Source organism: Nansenia antarctica, assembly GCF_963989245.1.
Source record: "Nansenia antarctica genome assembly, chromosome: 16".
In the NCBI taxonomy this organism is placed as follows: Eukaryota; Metazoa; Chordata; class Actinopteri; order Argentiniformes; family Microstomatidae; genus Nansenia; species Nansenia antarctica.
Window position 1 is genome coordinate 23,764,300 of NC_137686.1, and position 18,705 is coordinate 23,783,004.

General features: G+C 47.0%; 1 protein-coding gene across 2 annotated transcripts in view; it reads left to right on the top strand.

Annotated features, from left to right (window-relative positions):
• The window catches only part of LOC308171572 (cadherin-2-like), a 68,745-nt gene extending 50,261 nt beyond the window's left edge, over window positions 1–18,484 (top strand). For both annotated transcript variants that reach the window (XM_080546439.1, XM_080546440.1), the window contains 10 exons: window positions 641–813; window positions 2,219–2,356; window positions 3,058–3,243; window positions 3,801–4,054; window positions 4,558–4,700; window positions 7,514–7,747; window positions 9,093–9,326; window positions 9,790–9,929; window positions 13,599–13,763; window positions 16,900–18,484. In XM_080546439.1, coding sequence (XP_080402565.1) covers window positions 641–813; window positions 2,219–2,356; window positions 3,058–3,243; window positions 3,801–4,054; window positions 4,558–4,700; window positions 7,514–7,747; window positions 9,093–9,326; window positions 9,790–9,929; window positions 13,599–13,763; window positions 16,900–17,106 — 1,874 coding nt within the window. In that variant the 3' untranslated portion in view covers window positions 17,107–18,484. The remainder of the gene's footprint in view (window positions 1–640; window positions 814–2,218; window positions 2,357–3,057; window positions 3,244–3,800; window positions 4,055–4,557; window positions 4,701–7,513; window positions 7,748–9,092; window positions 9,327–9,789; window positions 9,930–13,598; window positions 13,764–16,899) is intronic.
• Window positions 18,485–18,705: the final 221 nt, after the last annotated feature.

An 18,705-nucleotide genomic window follows, 5' to 3' on the forward strand; every position in this document is an offset into this window, starting at 1 on the left:
ACGTTGGCAACGTTTTTAGATGACGAAAAGCGAAAGCTTTTATTTGGGGAGGGTTAGCCAGGGCCTCTCTATATATAGATCTATATATATTACGCTGTTTTCAGCCAACTCCTAACTGTTCACTATTGTGAACGACGAAGTAGTTGGCTAAAGCACATACCCCCTTACCCACCCTCCATTCCATCAGTGTTCTTTGGAGGGTGGGGGGGGGGTAATCATTTTGCTAATATGGCTGGAATTCAGTATGGATTGGATTGTGCTTGCAGAAGCCTCACAAAGGAGGGCGCCTTGGCAACATGTTTCAGACAATGCTTTTATTTGGAGTGCGTTAGCCAATGGCTCCAGATCTATTTGCTGTGTGTTGGTTTCAGAGTAGTTGGCTGAAGCACATAGAGTGTGGCTAGACACAGACACACACACACACACACACACGCACAAACGGACACACACTCTGATCAGATCTGGAGCCAGGTCATAGTTAACGATGTACATATACTCTCTGATTCCTATTGTTATACACTGATGGTCCTAAATGACTGTAGCGAAATGAAACACAAAAAAACTGGGCATGGGCATGTTTGACCAACATTTGTTAAATTGAGTCTCTTGTCTCTCCACCCCCTCCCACCCCACCCCCCAGGGACGTATGTTATGACGGTAACGTCTGTTGACTTTGATGACCCCAAGACAGCCAATGGGATGCTGCGCTACAAGATTCTGTCCCAGAATCCCGAGAGTCCTACCTCCAACATGTTCACCATTAACAACAAGACAGGAGGCATCATTACCGTGGCAGCCGGCCTGGACAGAGAGGTACGTGTGTGTGTGTGTGTGTGTGTGTGTGTGTGTGTGGGCGTGCGTGCTTGTGCGTGTGTGTGTGTGTGTGTGTGTGTGTGTGTGTGTGTGTGCGCGTGCGTGCTTGTGTGTGTGTGTGTGTGTGTGTGAGTGTGTGTGACTTTTTGGCTGTGTGTATGGCTGTATGTGTGTGTGTGTGTGTGTGTGTGTGTGTGTGTGTGTGTGTGTGTGTGTGTGCGTGTGAGTTTGTGGCTGTGTGTATGGCTGTATGTGTCTGTGTGTGGCCTCTATTTGTTTTTAACACAGCAGCATTAAAGTCCCACTCTCAACAACGTGGTCGTCTATCACATTAATTTACATCCGCTCTCCTTTGCCGCGCGATGCACTCTCGTCTCATATCAAGATATCTTTTCCTTTGTTTACCCTAAATGAGTTGTGGGATGGCGCGGCTCGGCGATATAAACAGATTTCTGGGTTGTTTTGTAGATATCCACCGTGTCTGAGGACTAATGAGCCAAATAAAGCATAGCTGATTACCATTTCGAAACGAGCGCCCCTGAAAATGGACGCTCTCTCCCGCTTCCATACTTACTTACTCCTACACGGATGCAACATGCATCATTGAACAGCTAAATGCGTTTTTATTTTTTTTCTTCTTCTTCTTCTTCTTTATTTATTTTTACCGGCATGCTATTAATGGTAACACGCTCCCTTAATTGGATAGCCCTGCTTACCGTGGGGGAAAGGAAGAAGAAGAAAGGTGGGGGAAAAAAAGGAAATAAATATGTAACACTGAAGCCAGTTGGGGCAATTCTGGCGAGGGCAATCTGGCCAGGCTGCCTGGCTACTCAATCAACTGTGCCCTCGGGACAAAAGGCTGTTATATGTATGGCTGTTGCCACCGTGAAAGTAATTTGGCACGCTTCCCATTACCTAGCAACTGGTCTGTCACCTGAGTGGCTTTTAATGTGAAGGGTGTCATTTGTTACACGGCCAGATCCCGCGTCGTGCATCATCATTGTCCGAGCGGCAGGAAACACAATGATCTCCCACAGATATGTGTTTGACTCTTCTGATCTCTCTCTCTCTCTCTCCCCTTCTCTCTTTCTCTCTCTCTCTCTCGTTCTTTCTCTCTGTGGGGAACTAATGAACACTGGGATAATAACTAGTATTGCTCATTGGGATTTCAAAGCGGGCTGGTTGACTTTTGAAAATTGTTCCCTCGCGGTTGGAGAGAGATGGGAACGATAATGATTTTATTTCACGCAAATTGTACATTTAATTTGAAAATGTAGAATAATCCGTGATTATAATGAACTTTTGGTGTGTACCACTTACGGATGGGGCTTCACACTAGGTTTTTCAGTCATGGGATGGAAACAGGGGTTGGTTTAAACCATGCTATTTTTTGGGTTTCTTCCAGAAAGTTCCTCAGTACACGTTGATCATCCAGGCGACGGACATGGAGGGGAACCCCATGTACGGCCTCTCCAACACCGCCACCGCAGTCATCAGGGTCACCGACATCAACGATAACCCTCCAGAGTTCACCGCAGAGACGGTAAGAAAACTGATTTTGCACACCCCCCCCTCCCCCCTTTAAACTGTAAACCCAGTCACAGCGCTGGAAAAATAATCCCACATACTCACACTACGGCTTTGGGGGTCAGTATGGTTTCAATTTAGTAAGTCAGTTGAAATTGACAATCTATTTTCAATTTTTTTCTCAATACACTGAAAAAGGGGAGCCTTTTTTTTTTACTTGTGAAACGTTTTTTCTTTTTCTTTCTTCCATGATTGAATTTGACATTCAAATCTTTTTTTTTCTCCAAATGGGAGTGGATGGAAATTGAATGGTCCCGACCCTGCCGCACTGTGTCTATATGTCCTCAGCCCACACATTGCTTGTGAAGCATTTTCCACAGGCCAGAGCCAGCCATGCGTACAATCGCTTTTCTCTTCCCAAATGTTGACACTAGAAAGTATTGACACTGACTACATCAGTCAGTGAGGTGCTATACAGGCCTACCTTAATGTATTTGCGTGAAAGGCTGCAATGTCGAATGGTATCGCTTTGCTATCAGGGAGAGAGATGGCTAGTGATGACACGATAAGTCTCGACGTGACATTTATTTACCTGTAACGGATGCTGGTAGCCCATCGAGGCGGAGCGACCGTTCGAGCGGTGTGCATTTTTTCCCGCTGCCACAACAGTCTCTCTAACTGCTCCCCTGTCTGCCGCCTGATGTTTTATTCATGCAGTTCTACGGAGAGGTTCCAGAGAACCGTGTGAATGTCATCGTGGCCAACCTGACGGTGACGGACAAAGACCAGCCCAACACGCTCGCCTGGAACGCCGTCTACAAGATCACCGGGGGCGACCCCACCGGCAGGTTCTCCGTGCCCACTGATCCCACCACTAACGAAGGCCTGGTAACCGTCGTCAAGGTGAGCGATAGGCGAACCCGTGCCTGCCCGGAACTTATTTCCAACCTTCTCCACCCCTCCCCCCCCTCTCTCCCTCCCCCCCTCCCTCCTCCCCCTCTCATCCTCACCATTTTTTCGCCTCCCCAGAGAACTACTTACACTGAATAGCTAAGACACAAATTCAGCTTCTCAAACCGAATCGTTTATTAAAGCCGTGTGCTGTATGTTTGGTGTGTTTGATGCTATGTGGGTCATCTATCCTATAGAGAGAATGTGCAAAAAAATCAAGTGTTTTGGTCTCATTCAGAAGGGGGCGGGGTAATTGCAGCACGATTAGTCAGCATTTTGTTGAGGCTTTAAAGAGCCCCCTCTGGTGAAAAATTAGAAGAAAAAAACTGCCATTATATTTGATGATGTACTGCAGCATGCGCTGTATTATCGTCCTACATGTTAGCATTTTATCATCTGAACTCTGAATCATCTGAATCATCTGAATCATCTGAATTACCGTCGGTCTGTTCTCGTCCTACAGCTTGTTTTTCTCCTCATAGTCTGACCGTTCTCTCCCGTCTCTCCAGCCTATCGACTACGAGATGACCAGGACGTTCGTGTTGACCGTGGTCGCGGTCAACGAGCTGCCCCTGGCCCGCGGCATCCACTCCCCTCGCCAGTCCACCGCCACCGTGTCCATCGGGGTGATCGACGTCAACGAGGCCCCCAGCTTCGATCCCACCCTCAAACCCATCAGGCTGGAGGAGGGGATGCCGCCCGAGTCGGCTCTGACCACGTACACCGCCCACGACCCGGACCGCTTCCTGCAGCAGACCATTAGGTAACCCTCGACTACCACGCTTTCACAATATATTAGATTCAACTTTTGATTACATCAGATTCAACTTTATTGTCATTTCAGAGTACTAGACACTAGTATTAAAGTACTAGACAACAAAATGCACTTCAGCATCTAACCAGAAGTGCAAATAGTGATATAAGAACATGGTAATGATAGTGATAGGTGCAGTACGGCAAGTACGGTAGTGTAGAGGTATATACAGTTATGAGCTATGTACAGTTAAGGTAGCTTATGAATGAATGAATGAATGAATGGTCTTTATTGTCATTGCTATAGTACAGGTACCAAACAACGAAATTTGGGAGGGGGTACAGTATGTAATGTACAGATATATATTACAGGGAATGTATACTCATTTCGGGTGGAATGAACCCTTTGTATAGAATGTTTACCGGTCGTAATGCAAAGACAACATTAAAAGTTTAAAGATGAAGAATGGAAAATCTAATCTGAACCCCCCCCCCCCCCCCCCTCATTCCCAGATACTCCAAGCTGTCGGACCCGGCCAACTGGCTGAGAATCGACCCTAACACCGGCCGCATCTCCACCATCGCCATTCTGGACCGAGAGTCGTCCTACGTGAAGAACAATTTGTACAATGCGACGTTCCTCGCTACTGACAGTGGTACGTATAGCCTCTCACTAATGCGCTGTAACAGCTGCCCCCCCCCTCCCCTACGCACGCGCCGTCGAAAGTTCCTCACGGAAGGTCCTCGAACGCAGCGACTGTCAACTCGAGCTGTTTTTTACCCAGGCACTTAAAGCTCGCACTCCACCAGACAGCTATTATTCCAGCAAGCACAAACACAGCCGCCCTGTTGACAATGTCCTTTAGTTATATAACAGGCATTTTACAGCACAGACACCTTGTTGAAGGTGAACATTCAAAGCAAAGAATGTAGCCACCCACCGTCTTGGAAAAGTGTTACGATACAAACAACCTGGTTAGAATTCATTTTTTGTTCGAGCGACTGCGAATGCAGCCACCCTTGAAGGTCAGCGTCGCACCGGGCACTTGGGCAGCCATCTATCTGAAGGTTACATGTTCTAGCAAGCCCAGAAACCAGATGTCATCACCTCTGTCCTCCACTGGGAGGATTGTTCCTCTGTTCCAGGGTTAACGTGTTCCACGGAGCATAGCAGCAGGGCCAATAGGCTTAAAAAACTCCCCCAATAGAGAGGTTTCTCGGCATTAATGGGTCAGGATTGGATGACTAGCTCCTTTGAACGTGGCCTGAATGGTAAAAAAAAAAAAGAAAGAAAAAAGAAGTCTCTTAGCTGGGTGAATACATAGAGGAGCCGAGCGGAGCGACACTGGGCTCTGTCTGGCCGCGTTAGTATTCCCTCCTCGTGACTTTCGTCAGGAAGACGCACGCGCTCTCTTCAGAACATCTCCAGCCCGCCCTCACACACGCACGCACGCACACACTCACACACACACTCACACACACACACACACACACACACACACACACACACATTCTCACACATGTTCTCACACACACACACACACACACACTCACACACACACACACACGCGCACACACACATTCTCACACACACACACACACACACTCACACACACACACACACTCATATTACCTCTGTATATCAGTCAAACATGCACGCGCACACACACGAGTGACGCGCACGTGAGCTGTATGTTCATGCCTCACAATCGACCCACATAACATAGCTGGCACCGCCGTCGCCCTCTTGTACCATTTCACCAACTCGTTCCCAAACATGACTTTTCTGGCCCTCCCTTCACTTTATTTTCAACTCTCCATTTCACAGCGTTATCCTCTTATTGAATTAAAAATTAAGTTCAACATTAACATTTTCTGCCCAAGTTCCCGAAAGCATTTGATGGTCGGCGGCGTGCATTTGGCTTGCATACAGTTAGGCCCTAAAGCTGAGGCTTACGCACTAATACCAGATAACAACTAATGGAAGAAAAACCTCAATGTGGCCTATAGATATGAATATCTCAAGAATTCTACATTTATGTCCGTGCCTGCCTCACAGACTTATGAGTCATCCCGTGCATCACTAACACACACACTCAAAAACACACACACACACACACACACACACACACTCACACACACGCACGCATGTCCCTGTCCCTCAATGTAGCCTATAGATATGATCTGCACAATAATTATACATTCATTGATTTTTCACAATGCAGTTTTCTTTTTATTCAACCTGCCACCCACCCACCATTTCATGACCCTGTTAAATGACCCCACCACGGATCACGAATCGTTCATGCAGATCACTTAACACACACACACACACACACACCTTCCTCACCAAGACCATCCACTACTCCCTCACCCTCCAAAAGTTCAGATAACCCCTCCACCCACCCACACACACACACACACACTCACACACACACACACACACACACACACACACACACATACAAGCTCCTCAGATCAGACTGCGGTTAAGATGGAATTTTAGTTTTTCTAGAATAAATTGATGTGTTTCGTATGCAAGTGGGTGTGTCTGTGTCAATATTCTCATAAACATGTATTTGAGTGTGTGTGTGTGTGTGTGTGTGTGTGTGTGTGTGCGTGTGTGTGTGCGTGCGTGCGTGCGTGTACTGATAAATGTACGCACATGTATCACTGCAATGTAAATCAGCTTGGATTAAAGCGACAGCTAAATGGCGTATATTATGATATTACAGTATATTATATGACATATCTCAATGTTTATGGGGCGGCTGTGACGCAGGAGGTAGAGCCGCCGTCTAATAATCGCAAGGTTGGCACATCGGCGGTTCGAACCCCGGCTGGCCACATGTCGAAGTGTCCTTGGGCAAGACACTGAACCCCAAATTGCTCCCAGTGAGCGGGCCGGCGCCTTGCATGGTAGCTTGCCGCCATTGGTGTGTGAATGGGTGAATGAGAGGCCGTTGTAAAGCGCTTTGGATAAAGGAGCTATATACAGGGTTCCCACGGGTCCTTGAAAGTTTGTGAATTTGAAGAAAAAAAAATCAAGGTCTTAAATGTTTTTGAAAATAAACATGGGTCATTGAAAGTGCTTGAATTCCCCCCTCTCTCTCTCTCTCTCTGTTTTACTTAGCTCGTCAACTAGTAAATAAGTCTCTGTATTGCTTAACTTACACATATTTCACAATATATTGTTTTGCTGTGCTGTGGTAGAGACGGCAAGAGACCATCTAGTATTCACACATTCAAGCCTCTCTTTTTAATTGTTGTCTGTGAGCGGATAGTTCCTATTATATAAATTCTCATCTAGATCTGTCTCAAACTATGCCGTGTTGGGTCCTTGAATTTGAGGGAATTGAGTCTTGAAAGTCCTTGAAAGGTGCTTGAATTTGATGTTTCAGAAGGTGTGGGAACCCTGTATCTAAGTGCAGTCCATTTCCCATTTGACCATGTGTCTGTCCCCACCTAGGCATCCCTCCAGCGAGCGGCACCGGTACGCTGCAGATCTTCCTGTTGGACATCAACGACAACGCGCCCAGCGTCTTCCCCCAGGAGGTGGAGATCTGCGAGAAGCCCGAACCCAACGCCATCAACATCACGGCGCTGGACGGCGACCTGAACCCCAACGCCGGACCGTTCGCCTTCGAGCTGGTCAACCGGCCCTCGGACGTCAGGAGGAACTGGACCATCACTAGACTCAGCGGTAAGGCGTGACGTGGTGTGGCGGAGGAGGCGGTTGGGAATGACGCTGTGTCGTGTTGTGTTTGTAAAATACAAAGGAATAATAATCAAGAAAAATTATAATTTGTTGACTCAAGACTTTGAAGAGATCCTCTAGGCCAAAATATTAGACGCTTGTGTGTTCCATTTAGGCATGGTGTTCGAACCACAACAAAACACTGTTGGTCACAGAGCCGCATACGTCAAGAGTTTGACATATTTCCGGTTTTGGAATTAGGGTGTGCCGGCTAGCGTATACAACTCCACTCTGTACGAAGCACTGAATGACTCTGAATGAATCAGATGTGTTAGTGCTGTGCTGGAAAAAAACAAAGAACACCATGTGATTCTCCAGTGAGTTCCAAATTCTCCCTCCTTTCGTCTGCTGGAGGACTTAGTACAGGCTTGGCATCGGTTTAGAAGCAGTATAGACGTACCCACGATTGGCTGCAACATCGCTCTGCCACAACACTCTGTGTAGCATGCCTCCCATGCTCTTTATTAAAAGACGCCACAGACATGATTAATAAGAGCCCTTTGGTTCGGCAAGCGCCTAATAATTGATTATGCTAATGACAAGCACCAAATAAAAAAATCATAAAATAGCAATGACTCATTTTGTTGTGCGCTAGAGATTAGATGTTGCGAGCCTAAACGCACTGAATAAAAATGCTAATAGGATAATAACAGCCGTATGGATTATAGGAACGCTGGGCTTGAGCCTATAAGCGGCATTATCAGAATGTCTTTTCAGTAGATTTATAAGCTCTGAAATCGCAAAATCCTGACCATGTTTTTGGGATTAGATACAGTATGCTGATGCCAGTTCCAGGTACTGTAGGTTTCTACCTGTATTCATAGGCTCCTTAATCGCATTTGTACACATTACGCACTGGTGGCAAGTTATGTGGTACGACTTAATCTGTGTATTTTGTCCCAAAAAAAAAAAGAGTTGCACTGTGAGGCGTTTTCTTACAACAACAAAAACACGAGTGTTAGGTGTTACCGAGGGATAAGAAGCAGTTGAGTTAAACCTCTCTTTGGTCCCCTTTCACCCTCATCCTCCTTGCACTCTCATCCTCACTCTGTCACTTATCTCTCTTCCTCTCTCTCTCTCTCTCCATCCCTCCCTCCCTCTCTCTCTCTCTTTCTCTCTCTCACTCATCCCCCTTCCCTCTCTCTATCTCTTCCCCCTCCCCTCTCTTTCACCCTCTCCTTCCCCCCCCTCTCTCTCTCTCCCTCTCTCTCACTCACTCCCCTTCCCTCTCTCTATCTCTTCCCCCTCCACTCTCTTTCACCCTCTCCCCCCTTCCTCCCCTCCTCCACAGGTGACTATGCCCAGATGAGCCTGAAGATCGGCTTCCTGGAGAGCGGCATCTACGAGGTCCCCATCGTCATCACCGACTCTGGCAACATGCCCATGTCCAACACCTCCTACCTGCGGGTCAAGGTGTGCCAGTGCGACCACAACGGCGACTGCACCGACCAGCAGCACATCATGGCGGCCGGCCTGGGCACGGGCGCCATCATCGCCATCCTCCTCTGCATCATCATCCTCCTCAGTGAGTAAACGCCCCCCCCCCCCCCCCCCCCCCCCCCCCGTTCATAGAATGTCGACCGCCATTTTGACACCAGAGCACCACAAATGCACAATCCCTCACGCCCTCTCCCAAACCCCACCGAACGCTCCCACGTGGATTATTTTAAAAAGAGCTAAACGTCATCCGAGACACGGCTAGATTATTTTAGGATTATCCTAAAAGATAGTCCTTATCAGGAATCGTGTCCAAGCTCTAAATGCTGGATTGGATTACATGTGTATGAAAATATGGGAGACATTATTAGGTTTTGTAATATGGTGGGAGATAATCTAAATGTTTGGTGATATTGCGCTCTGCTGCCTGCTACTCACGACTGACAGAAGAAGCGTTTGGTGTTCATAAGGGAGAAGCAAATGCGTTAATCTCCCATTTCTCTCGCTCTCTCCCCCTCTCTCCCTCTCTCTCTCTCTCTCTTTCTCTCTAGTCCTGGTGCTGTTGTTCGTGGTGTGGATGAAACGTCGCGATAAGGAGCGTCAGGCGAAGCAGCTGCTCATCGACCCCGAGGACGATGTCAGGGACAACATCCTGAAGTACGACGAGGAGGGCGGTGGAGAGGAGGACCAGGTACAGCACGCACGCACACACACACACACACACACACACACACAGACACACAGTGAACTGATACATATATACATGGATTCACACTCACAGAGAGAGAGAAAGAGAGAGATTGACACACACACACACACACACACACACACACACCACACACACACATAGAAGAAAACCACACTTGTGGTAATGACCTCTGGTTAATATAAGGGAATCGTTTGGTAAATCGGTGGCAATATCACAGATGGAGTGTGTTCTTGCCGCTGGCTAAGGTTGTGATGGAGCACAGTGTTTCAGGTAGAGGAGATGAGTGTGGGGGCACCCAGTTCAGTCCTAAATGAGCCTTAGAGACTGTAGGTAATTGCTAAGCTAATGTAATTGAGAGACAGACATCTGCTGTGCTGTAATAATGAAGCTCCATCTAAGGTAACGATATGACTGAGAAGCTATTCCACATCTGCCAGCGATTGGACAGGAGGGAGTGTGCATACCCCCGCACATGCTCGCACGAATGCACACACACACACTCAAAGACAGATAAATAGACACCATTATGGCCTAGACACACAAACACACACACACACACACACACACACACAGACACAGTGATAAAAAATAAATAAATAAAAAACGTTGCGAGAAAAAACGCAGTGATATAGCACCGCTCAAAGGCTCGACAGTGGTCGGGCAGATTTATAGAGAGAAAATGAGCTTCCATTTTGTGTCGAGCGGAGGAGGGCCAGACGCTTGAAGGAAATGGTCTTGTCTACAGACTCTGGGAGTGTTTGTGCGTGCGTGTGTGTGTGCGTGCGTGTGTGTGTGTGTGTGTGTCAGTGGACTTTATAATGCTCACCTCTGTTCTCACCCGCTGGGGGAGGAAATTGAAGTGTCAGACCATTGGCCGCTCTCTCTCTCTCTCCGCGTCTCTGATTTTATTCACTGCCACCATCGCAGCAGTCTTTATTGGTTCTATAAGGCACTCCTTCTGCCTGTAGTCGACAGCTGATGAGGCCCTCGCTCACCAAGCCGTTTGTAAATCATCGGAAAAACATCCCCCAGTAAAGGAAGATGGAATATGTAAACTTCTATAGAAGTCGAAGGAGACGCCGGATTGAGTTGTCTACCCTCACTCACAGATATAAGAGCTACATCTACATTCTACAATATACATCTATAAAAAAAGTATACATTAAGAAACATATGCATACAGTATATATCGCATATCTTCGGGAGTCATTACATAAGAGTTCTGAAGAGTTCCGAAGCCTTTGAAAATAGTATGTGACATAATCGTCTGATGAGACGGGACGGGGGGAAAAAAAATCTATTTCCGAAAACCTTTTGATGTTAGGACGGATTCATTTTGAGAGAGAGAGAAGAAAAAAAAATCCCCAACCAAACTCTTGACGTATGTGGCTCCTCGGACTCATTTGTTTTTGACATAACAAAACTGTTTCTGCGGAAGCAGCGGGGAGCCTTACAGTCCTCCCACACATTCGGTTGTCAAGAGAGAGAGAAAAAGACGGGGGAGGGGGGAAAACGAACGTGTTATGAAAATGTTTCACTCACGGCAAGGCCGTGACACAGGTTGATAAGTGCGCCCGATGCTCTAGGTTATTGTCTGGTCCCCGGCGCTCTCGATTGGACAATCGCGCCAAGGCCAAGGCAAGGGAATGTCAGTGGCTAGTGATTCCATGTGGCTCTGGTCATGGGGCGGGGGGGGGGGGCGGGGAGAAACATGATATGTCAGTGGGTTGGGGAATTTGTGAAGAATGCCCCCTTCCACACACACACGCGCGCACCCGAACACACACGCACGCACACACGCCCACCCACACACACAAACACACACACACACACACCCAGAGGACAGACACCCGTAGACACCCCCCATCCATTTCGGCCTCTGCGGTTACGTGTTTTCTGTCCGTCACTCCCTGGCTGACCCCTGGTGTGACCCCTGGGGAAGGTTCTGGAAGAGTCACAGAGAGAGAGATGGGCTCGGGGGGACAGATGGCATCCTGTAGGGATGTGTGGCGGCCATTGTCCTTCTCCTCAGCCAGCCTCAGGGCTACCATTGTGTCCTTGTGGGATTTAGATTTTTTTTATAAGCAATATTAATTTGTTTTGAGTACATTGGTGTATATTTCATCTGTGTGATATTGTGTAGAAGTATGGGGTTGACGTGTGTGGGCTATTTTGTTCACAAGTGAGTGTCTGTTCACTTAATGTTTATTTTTGAGTAAATTCAATATATATATATATATTTTTAGATCGGCGTGTCGTCAGATGAGCACATTCTTATGCAGAATGTCAGTCTTGTCTGTCTGTGTGTGTGTGCAAGTGTGTGTGCAAGTGTGTGTGTGTGTGTGTGTGTGTGTGTGTGTGTGTGTGTGTGCAAGTGAGCAGGGACAATTTTGAAGGGACATATTAGAGATGGATGGATTACCGAAAATGTTCTAAAGAGGAACGATCCATCATACACGCATATTAAGCACACACACACACACATACACCCACACACCCACCCCCCCACACACACACACACACACAGACTCTCAGACGCCATCCTCTCTGTCACCAGCCATCTTGCCCTTGTCCACAGCTGAGCTCACCATGTCACACTCTCTCAGCACTTCAAATATTGTCACTCCCTCTCAGCACTCATACTCTCTCAGAACTGTCTCTCTCTCTCTCTCCCTCTGTCTTTCTCCTACCTTCGTCTGTCATCTCCCTCGCTCTCTCTCTTTCTCACTCACTCTCTCTCCCTCTCCTCTACCTTCCTTTGTCATCTATCTCTCTTCCCCTCTCTCTCTCTCTCTCTCCCTCTCTCTCTCTCTTTCTCTCTTCCCCTCTCTCTCTCTCTCTCTCTCCATCAATCCCTCTCTCTCTCCCCCTCTCCCCCTCTCCCTCTCTCCCCCTCCACTCCCACACATTCTCTCTCTCTCTCTCTTTCTCAGCCTGTGACGAGGCAGAAACTGCAAGCCAGTCGGGTTGCCTTGGCAATGTTAATAGGATTAGTAATGGCTTATGCATATGCGCCATTCCGTGTCTGGGGCCTGATTAGAGCAGAGTAGTTCCCTGCAGACACACCCTTCAAACTAGACGACCCTTGTTGACTCATCAACCCGGCCCTCAGTACTGACGCAGCTAAATGCACAGCTAAGCGTTCCTCAACAAAACAACAACAAAAAAACACAGAAATAGCAATAGTTGTTATGCTTCTTCTACCAAGCAAAAAAAAAAGATATAGAGTAACACTTATGCACTCTCATAAAGACACAACTACTACCCCACTTGAATTTCTTTTTAGGTCCTCGTTATAGGGGCCATATGGAGTTGGTAAGCCTCTCTCACTCACCATAGACACTTTGTATAGTGTATCCCTTGTATGTGTGTATGTGTGTGTGTGTGTGTGTGTGTGTGTGTGTGTGTGTGTGTGTTTATGGGCCACATGTATGACATGTGTGTTGCGGTTCTGGTCAGTATCTAGATCAGCGTTCTCTCCTCCTGGGTCTATCGTGTCCGAGTGTGTGTGTGTGTGTGTGTGTGTGTGTGTGTGTGTGTGTGTGTGTGTGCAGAGCAGAGTAGTACACCCAGGTCTGTTGTGAGTCTGTGTGTCTCTACACCAGGCTCCGTGCTGATTCGTCCATCTGTCCCCCCCTCTCTCTCCCGCAGGACTACGACCTGAGCCAACTGCAGCAGCCCGACACGATAGAGCCCGACGCCATCAAGCCCGTTGGGATCCGGCGTATGGACGAGAGGCCCCTCCACCCCGAGCCCCAGTACCCCATCAGGTCGGCCGCCCCCCACCCCGGCGACATTGGCGACTTCATCAACGAGGTAAACACACGTTTTTTTCAAAAGCCCCCCCCCCCCCCTCCCCTTTTTTGTTGTCATCGTCAAATAGTACTGAATGTATCTAACTGTTCTGCTACTGGAAGTTGTCCCTTCCCAGAGATTTGGGAAGTTCAGACGGGTTTAAGATCCATATGATGAATAATCATCTCTGAGTTCCCCAAGGGTCTGGGTTTTGGAGGGATGGCTTCATGCGCTGAATTAATTACAGGGCGGGGAGGGGGCGGGTGCAGGGTTGTGTAGATGTCTTTCTAGGATGGGAAACAGAGCTTTCTATAGATGCCCTCTGTGTGACATGGCCTCGCTTCGCCTCGGGCGGCCATTGACTCCAGCATGAAGGGAGAATGTAAAATGAAAACGACAGTCATGTATTTTTTACCAGATACAACAGACAAGACATTTTCACAGTGTTGGAAATCTCTCTCTCTCTCTCTCTCCCCTTCTCTCGCTCTCTCACACACACACAGATTTTGGCCAATTCCCATGCCCATGTTTTTAGATGAGAACATGCCCTTTCAACTCTGCTTTCCTCTTTTTTTACCCCCCTCTTTTCCTCTTCTCTACAGTGTCTCTCCAACTCCCAGTTCTTTCTCTAAAATCTTAAATCTCCTTCCTCTCTCTCTCTCCCCCGCCCTCTCCTCCATCCCTATCTCTCTGTCTCTTTCTTCTCTCTCTCTCTCTCTCTCTCTCTCTCTCTTCTCTCGCTCTCTGTCTCCCCCCCCCCCCCTCTCTCTCTTTCTCAGAAAGCCCCGAATACTCCTTAATGCTCTTGTCAGCTCCATTTATATGGAGTGAGCTTGAGCTGTTTCGACCAGTGTTATATAGGGGGAAAAAAGAGGGAGAGAGCCGCGAAAGAGTGCAATGTCTTGCAGCAGAGGAAAGTCTGCCGGTTGAAGTCTTCTTGTTTTAAGAGGATAAAGGGAGGCATCCGGGGCTGAGCATCTTGACCCAGACGTTCACATCGCGGTCAGAGTATGTCAGCCTGTTTTCAATCTGGAGATTCTTTATTGCAAACACACGGTCATGGTCGATCCCCCCAATGCACCCTGCTGGTAGCTGTTAAGGCGGGGCTGAAATCTGACCTGGACAACAGGGGCTAGCTGCCAGAGGAGGTGGAGGGGTGGTGCTTGTGTGTATGTGTGTGTGTGTGTGTGTGTTTCTGTGTGTGTGTGTGTGTGTTTCTGTGTGTGTGTGTGTGTGTGTGTGTGTGTGTGTGTGTGTGTGTGTACGTGTGTGTGTACGTGTGTGTGCATGTGTGTGTGTAGTGCGGTTTCTCAAGTCTGGAGTGTGCACACAGCCCCCATGCCCACTGAGCCTTTGGCACTTCATTAAAAAAGAGGGAAGAAAATGGACGTGTAGGATCTCAAATCCGCCCAAGAATTTACCCTCTCAGTAGGGGCAACAATAGGCTTTTATTCAGCGGAAACACTTTTCCCACTGAGGTAAGCAATGTTGGATAAATTACCTTCACCTGCATCACCCTCGCAAGACACGGATGCAGGACATAGAGGACACACATTGTCTCGAACTGACAGAAGTTTCAAAAGGGTTCTCAAAGTTGACGCTATGTTACTCTCAATGCAGTAACACAGAAATGTTAAATGACCCGGACAACTTCCTAAAGAAAATGTCTGAATAGGGATGTTCTTTCAATTAAATGTGCAGGTCTCATCCGGTTAGCCGTGGAAGAGAGTGCAGAGCTAAGATCGTTTAGTGAGGACAGTACAGTTTTTCGTCTAAGATACACCATTGTCTCTTGCACAGTGGATGACTCAGTCTCTAATGGAATTAGCAGGGCGAGCGCTGTGATTGGCTACCCTCACAAGACACTGTGTGTGTGTGTGTGCGTGTGTGTGTGTGTGTGTGTGGTGTATGTGCGTGCATGTGCGTGCGTGCGCGTGCGTGTGGGTATGGTGGGGGGGGGGGGGGATTCTAACCACCGGAGCAGTGATGGCTATAATTGTAATGAACGATCCATCTGTCATATTTCCCACCAAATTATCAGCACCACAGCCCTGAGCAAACGTTTAACGAAGGCTAACAAGTGGAAAATAATCACTATGCGCCCCGGCACTTTGTTTCAATCTATCCTTCTTATTTTGAGAGAAAGAGAGGGGTTACTGATGTAGCCCTAGCCAGGATGGGGGGATGAGGGCTATACGTCTCTGACATTGGTCACAATGAGCCTAGCAGCTCATTTCTCTGTGTTGTTGGGTCTGTTTCTCTTAATTCAGTTATTATTTTTTGTTAGATGTCCTCAGTGGCAGTGATAAGAGGTGGGGGGGAGGGCGAGGGCGGAGGGGGCTGTGGAGAGCGGAGACCAATGGTGGTTCAAGGCCACAGCACCATCTCCAGCGCTAGATTAGCAATCCATCATGTCTCGGGAGTCCCGTTAAGGAATGGGTCCAGGAAATCAATAGCAATCCATATGGACCTCTCTCGTGCCGCTGCTACCCGCCGCCGCCGCCGCCGCGGGCTAGCTTTGAGGGCTTCTGGGAATGTAAAGCACAATTTCTTCCAAGATGGAAAAAGCCCCCCACACACCCCAACCCCACACCCCTCTGAAAAACCACTGAGTAGTATACACACAAAGACACACAAAGACCCACAGACACACTCGCAAACTTACTCGCAATTCTTACATGTCACACTGGTTGAACGAAATATGAAATGAAGTACGGTAGGCTGTAGTATCACCCCCAAACAGCGTTTCTTCACCCCCCTCCCCCCCCCCCCCCCCCCACCCCCAGGCTGTGCCCGTGGAGCAGAGGGGGATAGGAGGGGGAAGCGGGGGCCGCCTTATAAGTGGGTGAGACGTCCCAGTGAGCTGAGGCGGTTGGTCATCCTCAATCTCAGCTTTTGATCAAGTCTAGGATTATCCTCCAACACCAGAAGAATTGCAGCCCCCCAAAAAGGAGGAAGCGGTGGTGGTGGTGGGGGGGATATTAGCCTGTTTATGGGTGGAAGTGGAAGGGGGTGGGGGGGGGGTAGGAATGTGCGGATAAGTTCACATTGTGGTTGCAGACCATCTTGTGGCAGACCGAGGTCTGATGGTGAACTGGCCTTAATCTTCTCAATTCTAACAGGTTTTTTTTGTCCTGTTTTTGATTTCCTTTTCCAGGGACTTAAGGCTGCGGACAACGACCCCACCGCCCCACCCTACGACTCCCTGCTGGTGTTCGACTACGAGGGGAGCGGTTCCACAGCCGGCTCCCTAAGCTCCCTCAACTCCTCCAGCAGCGGGGGCGACCAGGACTACGATTACCTCAACGACTGGGGCCCACGTTTCAGAAAACTCGCAGACATGTACGGCGGGAGCGACGACTAAAGGACAGGACACGACACAACACACAAGGGATGGAGAAAAAAAGAATGGAGAAAAAAAAGGAAAAGAGAAAGATATCTTCTTTTTTTTCCCCTGTCGATGGACGTGGACAGCTTCTGATAAACCGATATTCCCCCGAACTCGTGACGACGGAACAATGACAGAAAAGTACAAAAAACGAAACATAATTCTGAGATTTTTTCAAAAACAACCAACCTAGGCTTATTGTTGTAGTCTACGCATACATATGCTTGTTGAAGGCTTAGGCATAGGCTGCGGTCCAGAACTGGAGAAGGGGAGGGAACTTTGGGAACTTTGGTGAACTGTCACTGTTTGGATCGTTGGTATTGAGCGCGCTCAGTTACACTTGAATTTCACAGTACAGAAGCACTGGGATATAACGTGCCTTTTTGTACATTTTTTGGATCTGAATGATTAGTTTTATGTTCAAGGCTTTAACGGTACTGACTTTTGGAGTGATTTCAAAACATAAGAAAGTATGTTAAACTATGGTACGCTTCTACATGCTTTTTTTTGGTTACACAATACTGCTGTTTGTTGAAAATGATTATTTAAATGATTACAAAGATGACGACATGATGAAGGATCCTTTGTTAGCTTGGATGGGGAGAAACAAGTGAGAGAACAGCACTGTACAGTACGCTAGACTTTTAGACTTTTTTCACTAAAAAAAATAAACTTATGCAGCTGGTTGCAAATAAAGGGAGTCATAAATCATACTTTTGTAGCTAAATAAGTTTTTTCCTTTATTTCTGAAGTGGTGTAGTATTTTACAAAAACAAAAACTGTTTATTTTGTTCTAATCCATGTACACTTCATTTGCCTTAGTCATCATCTGGTATTTTCAACTTTTACTTCACTGTAAAGAAAATGTGTGTACATAATGTATTTTTTTTTCTTTTTTTCTTTTTCTTTTGATGTAGTCTATGAAGAAGTGCAAAAGGTTCCGAACTTGTAAATGTATAATTTGGACTACAAATTCAAAGTTTTTGCATGTTTTTATCTTTTCACGACAACAAAAATGAAAAAAAAAATGTTATTTCCAAAATTTATTTACAAAAAAAAATAAAGACCGGGTGACATTAAATGTGTAGACGTTAAGAGAGTCTTTTGTATAAAATGAGAAAAAAACAACTGAACAAAAAAAAACTGAAAAAAAACTAGCAATCTTGTCAGCACAACTGTTTGAAATTTGTACCAAAAAGGGGGGAGGGGTGTTATGACACCGGTGGCACTAATTACTGAATCAGCTTTAAAACTAGGAAAGGTTTTTGTCTGAAGCTTTGTGGATAATCGTATGTACTGGAATACAAATTATACATCTCTGACCCCGACCATCCGAATAAAATGCTAATTTTGGAGCTAACAACTGTCTCTTTATTGATGTGTTTATTCCTCAAACTAAGCTTTGTTTCGTCAATAGAAATACTGCATAAACTATAGCTCAGGACTGTAGAGACCAAAATAGTAAATCTGACCTTTTTTTATGAGGAAAAAATAAGTAGGCCCTATCTGAATCTTCATTTTGTACTTCGTTTTACGTTTTCTGTCAACATTTATCTGCGTAGGAGGGCAAAATAC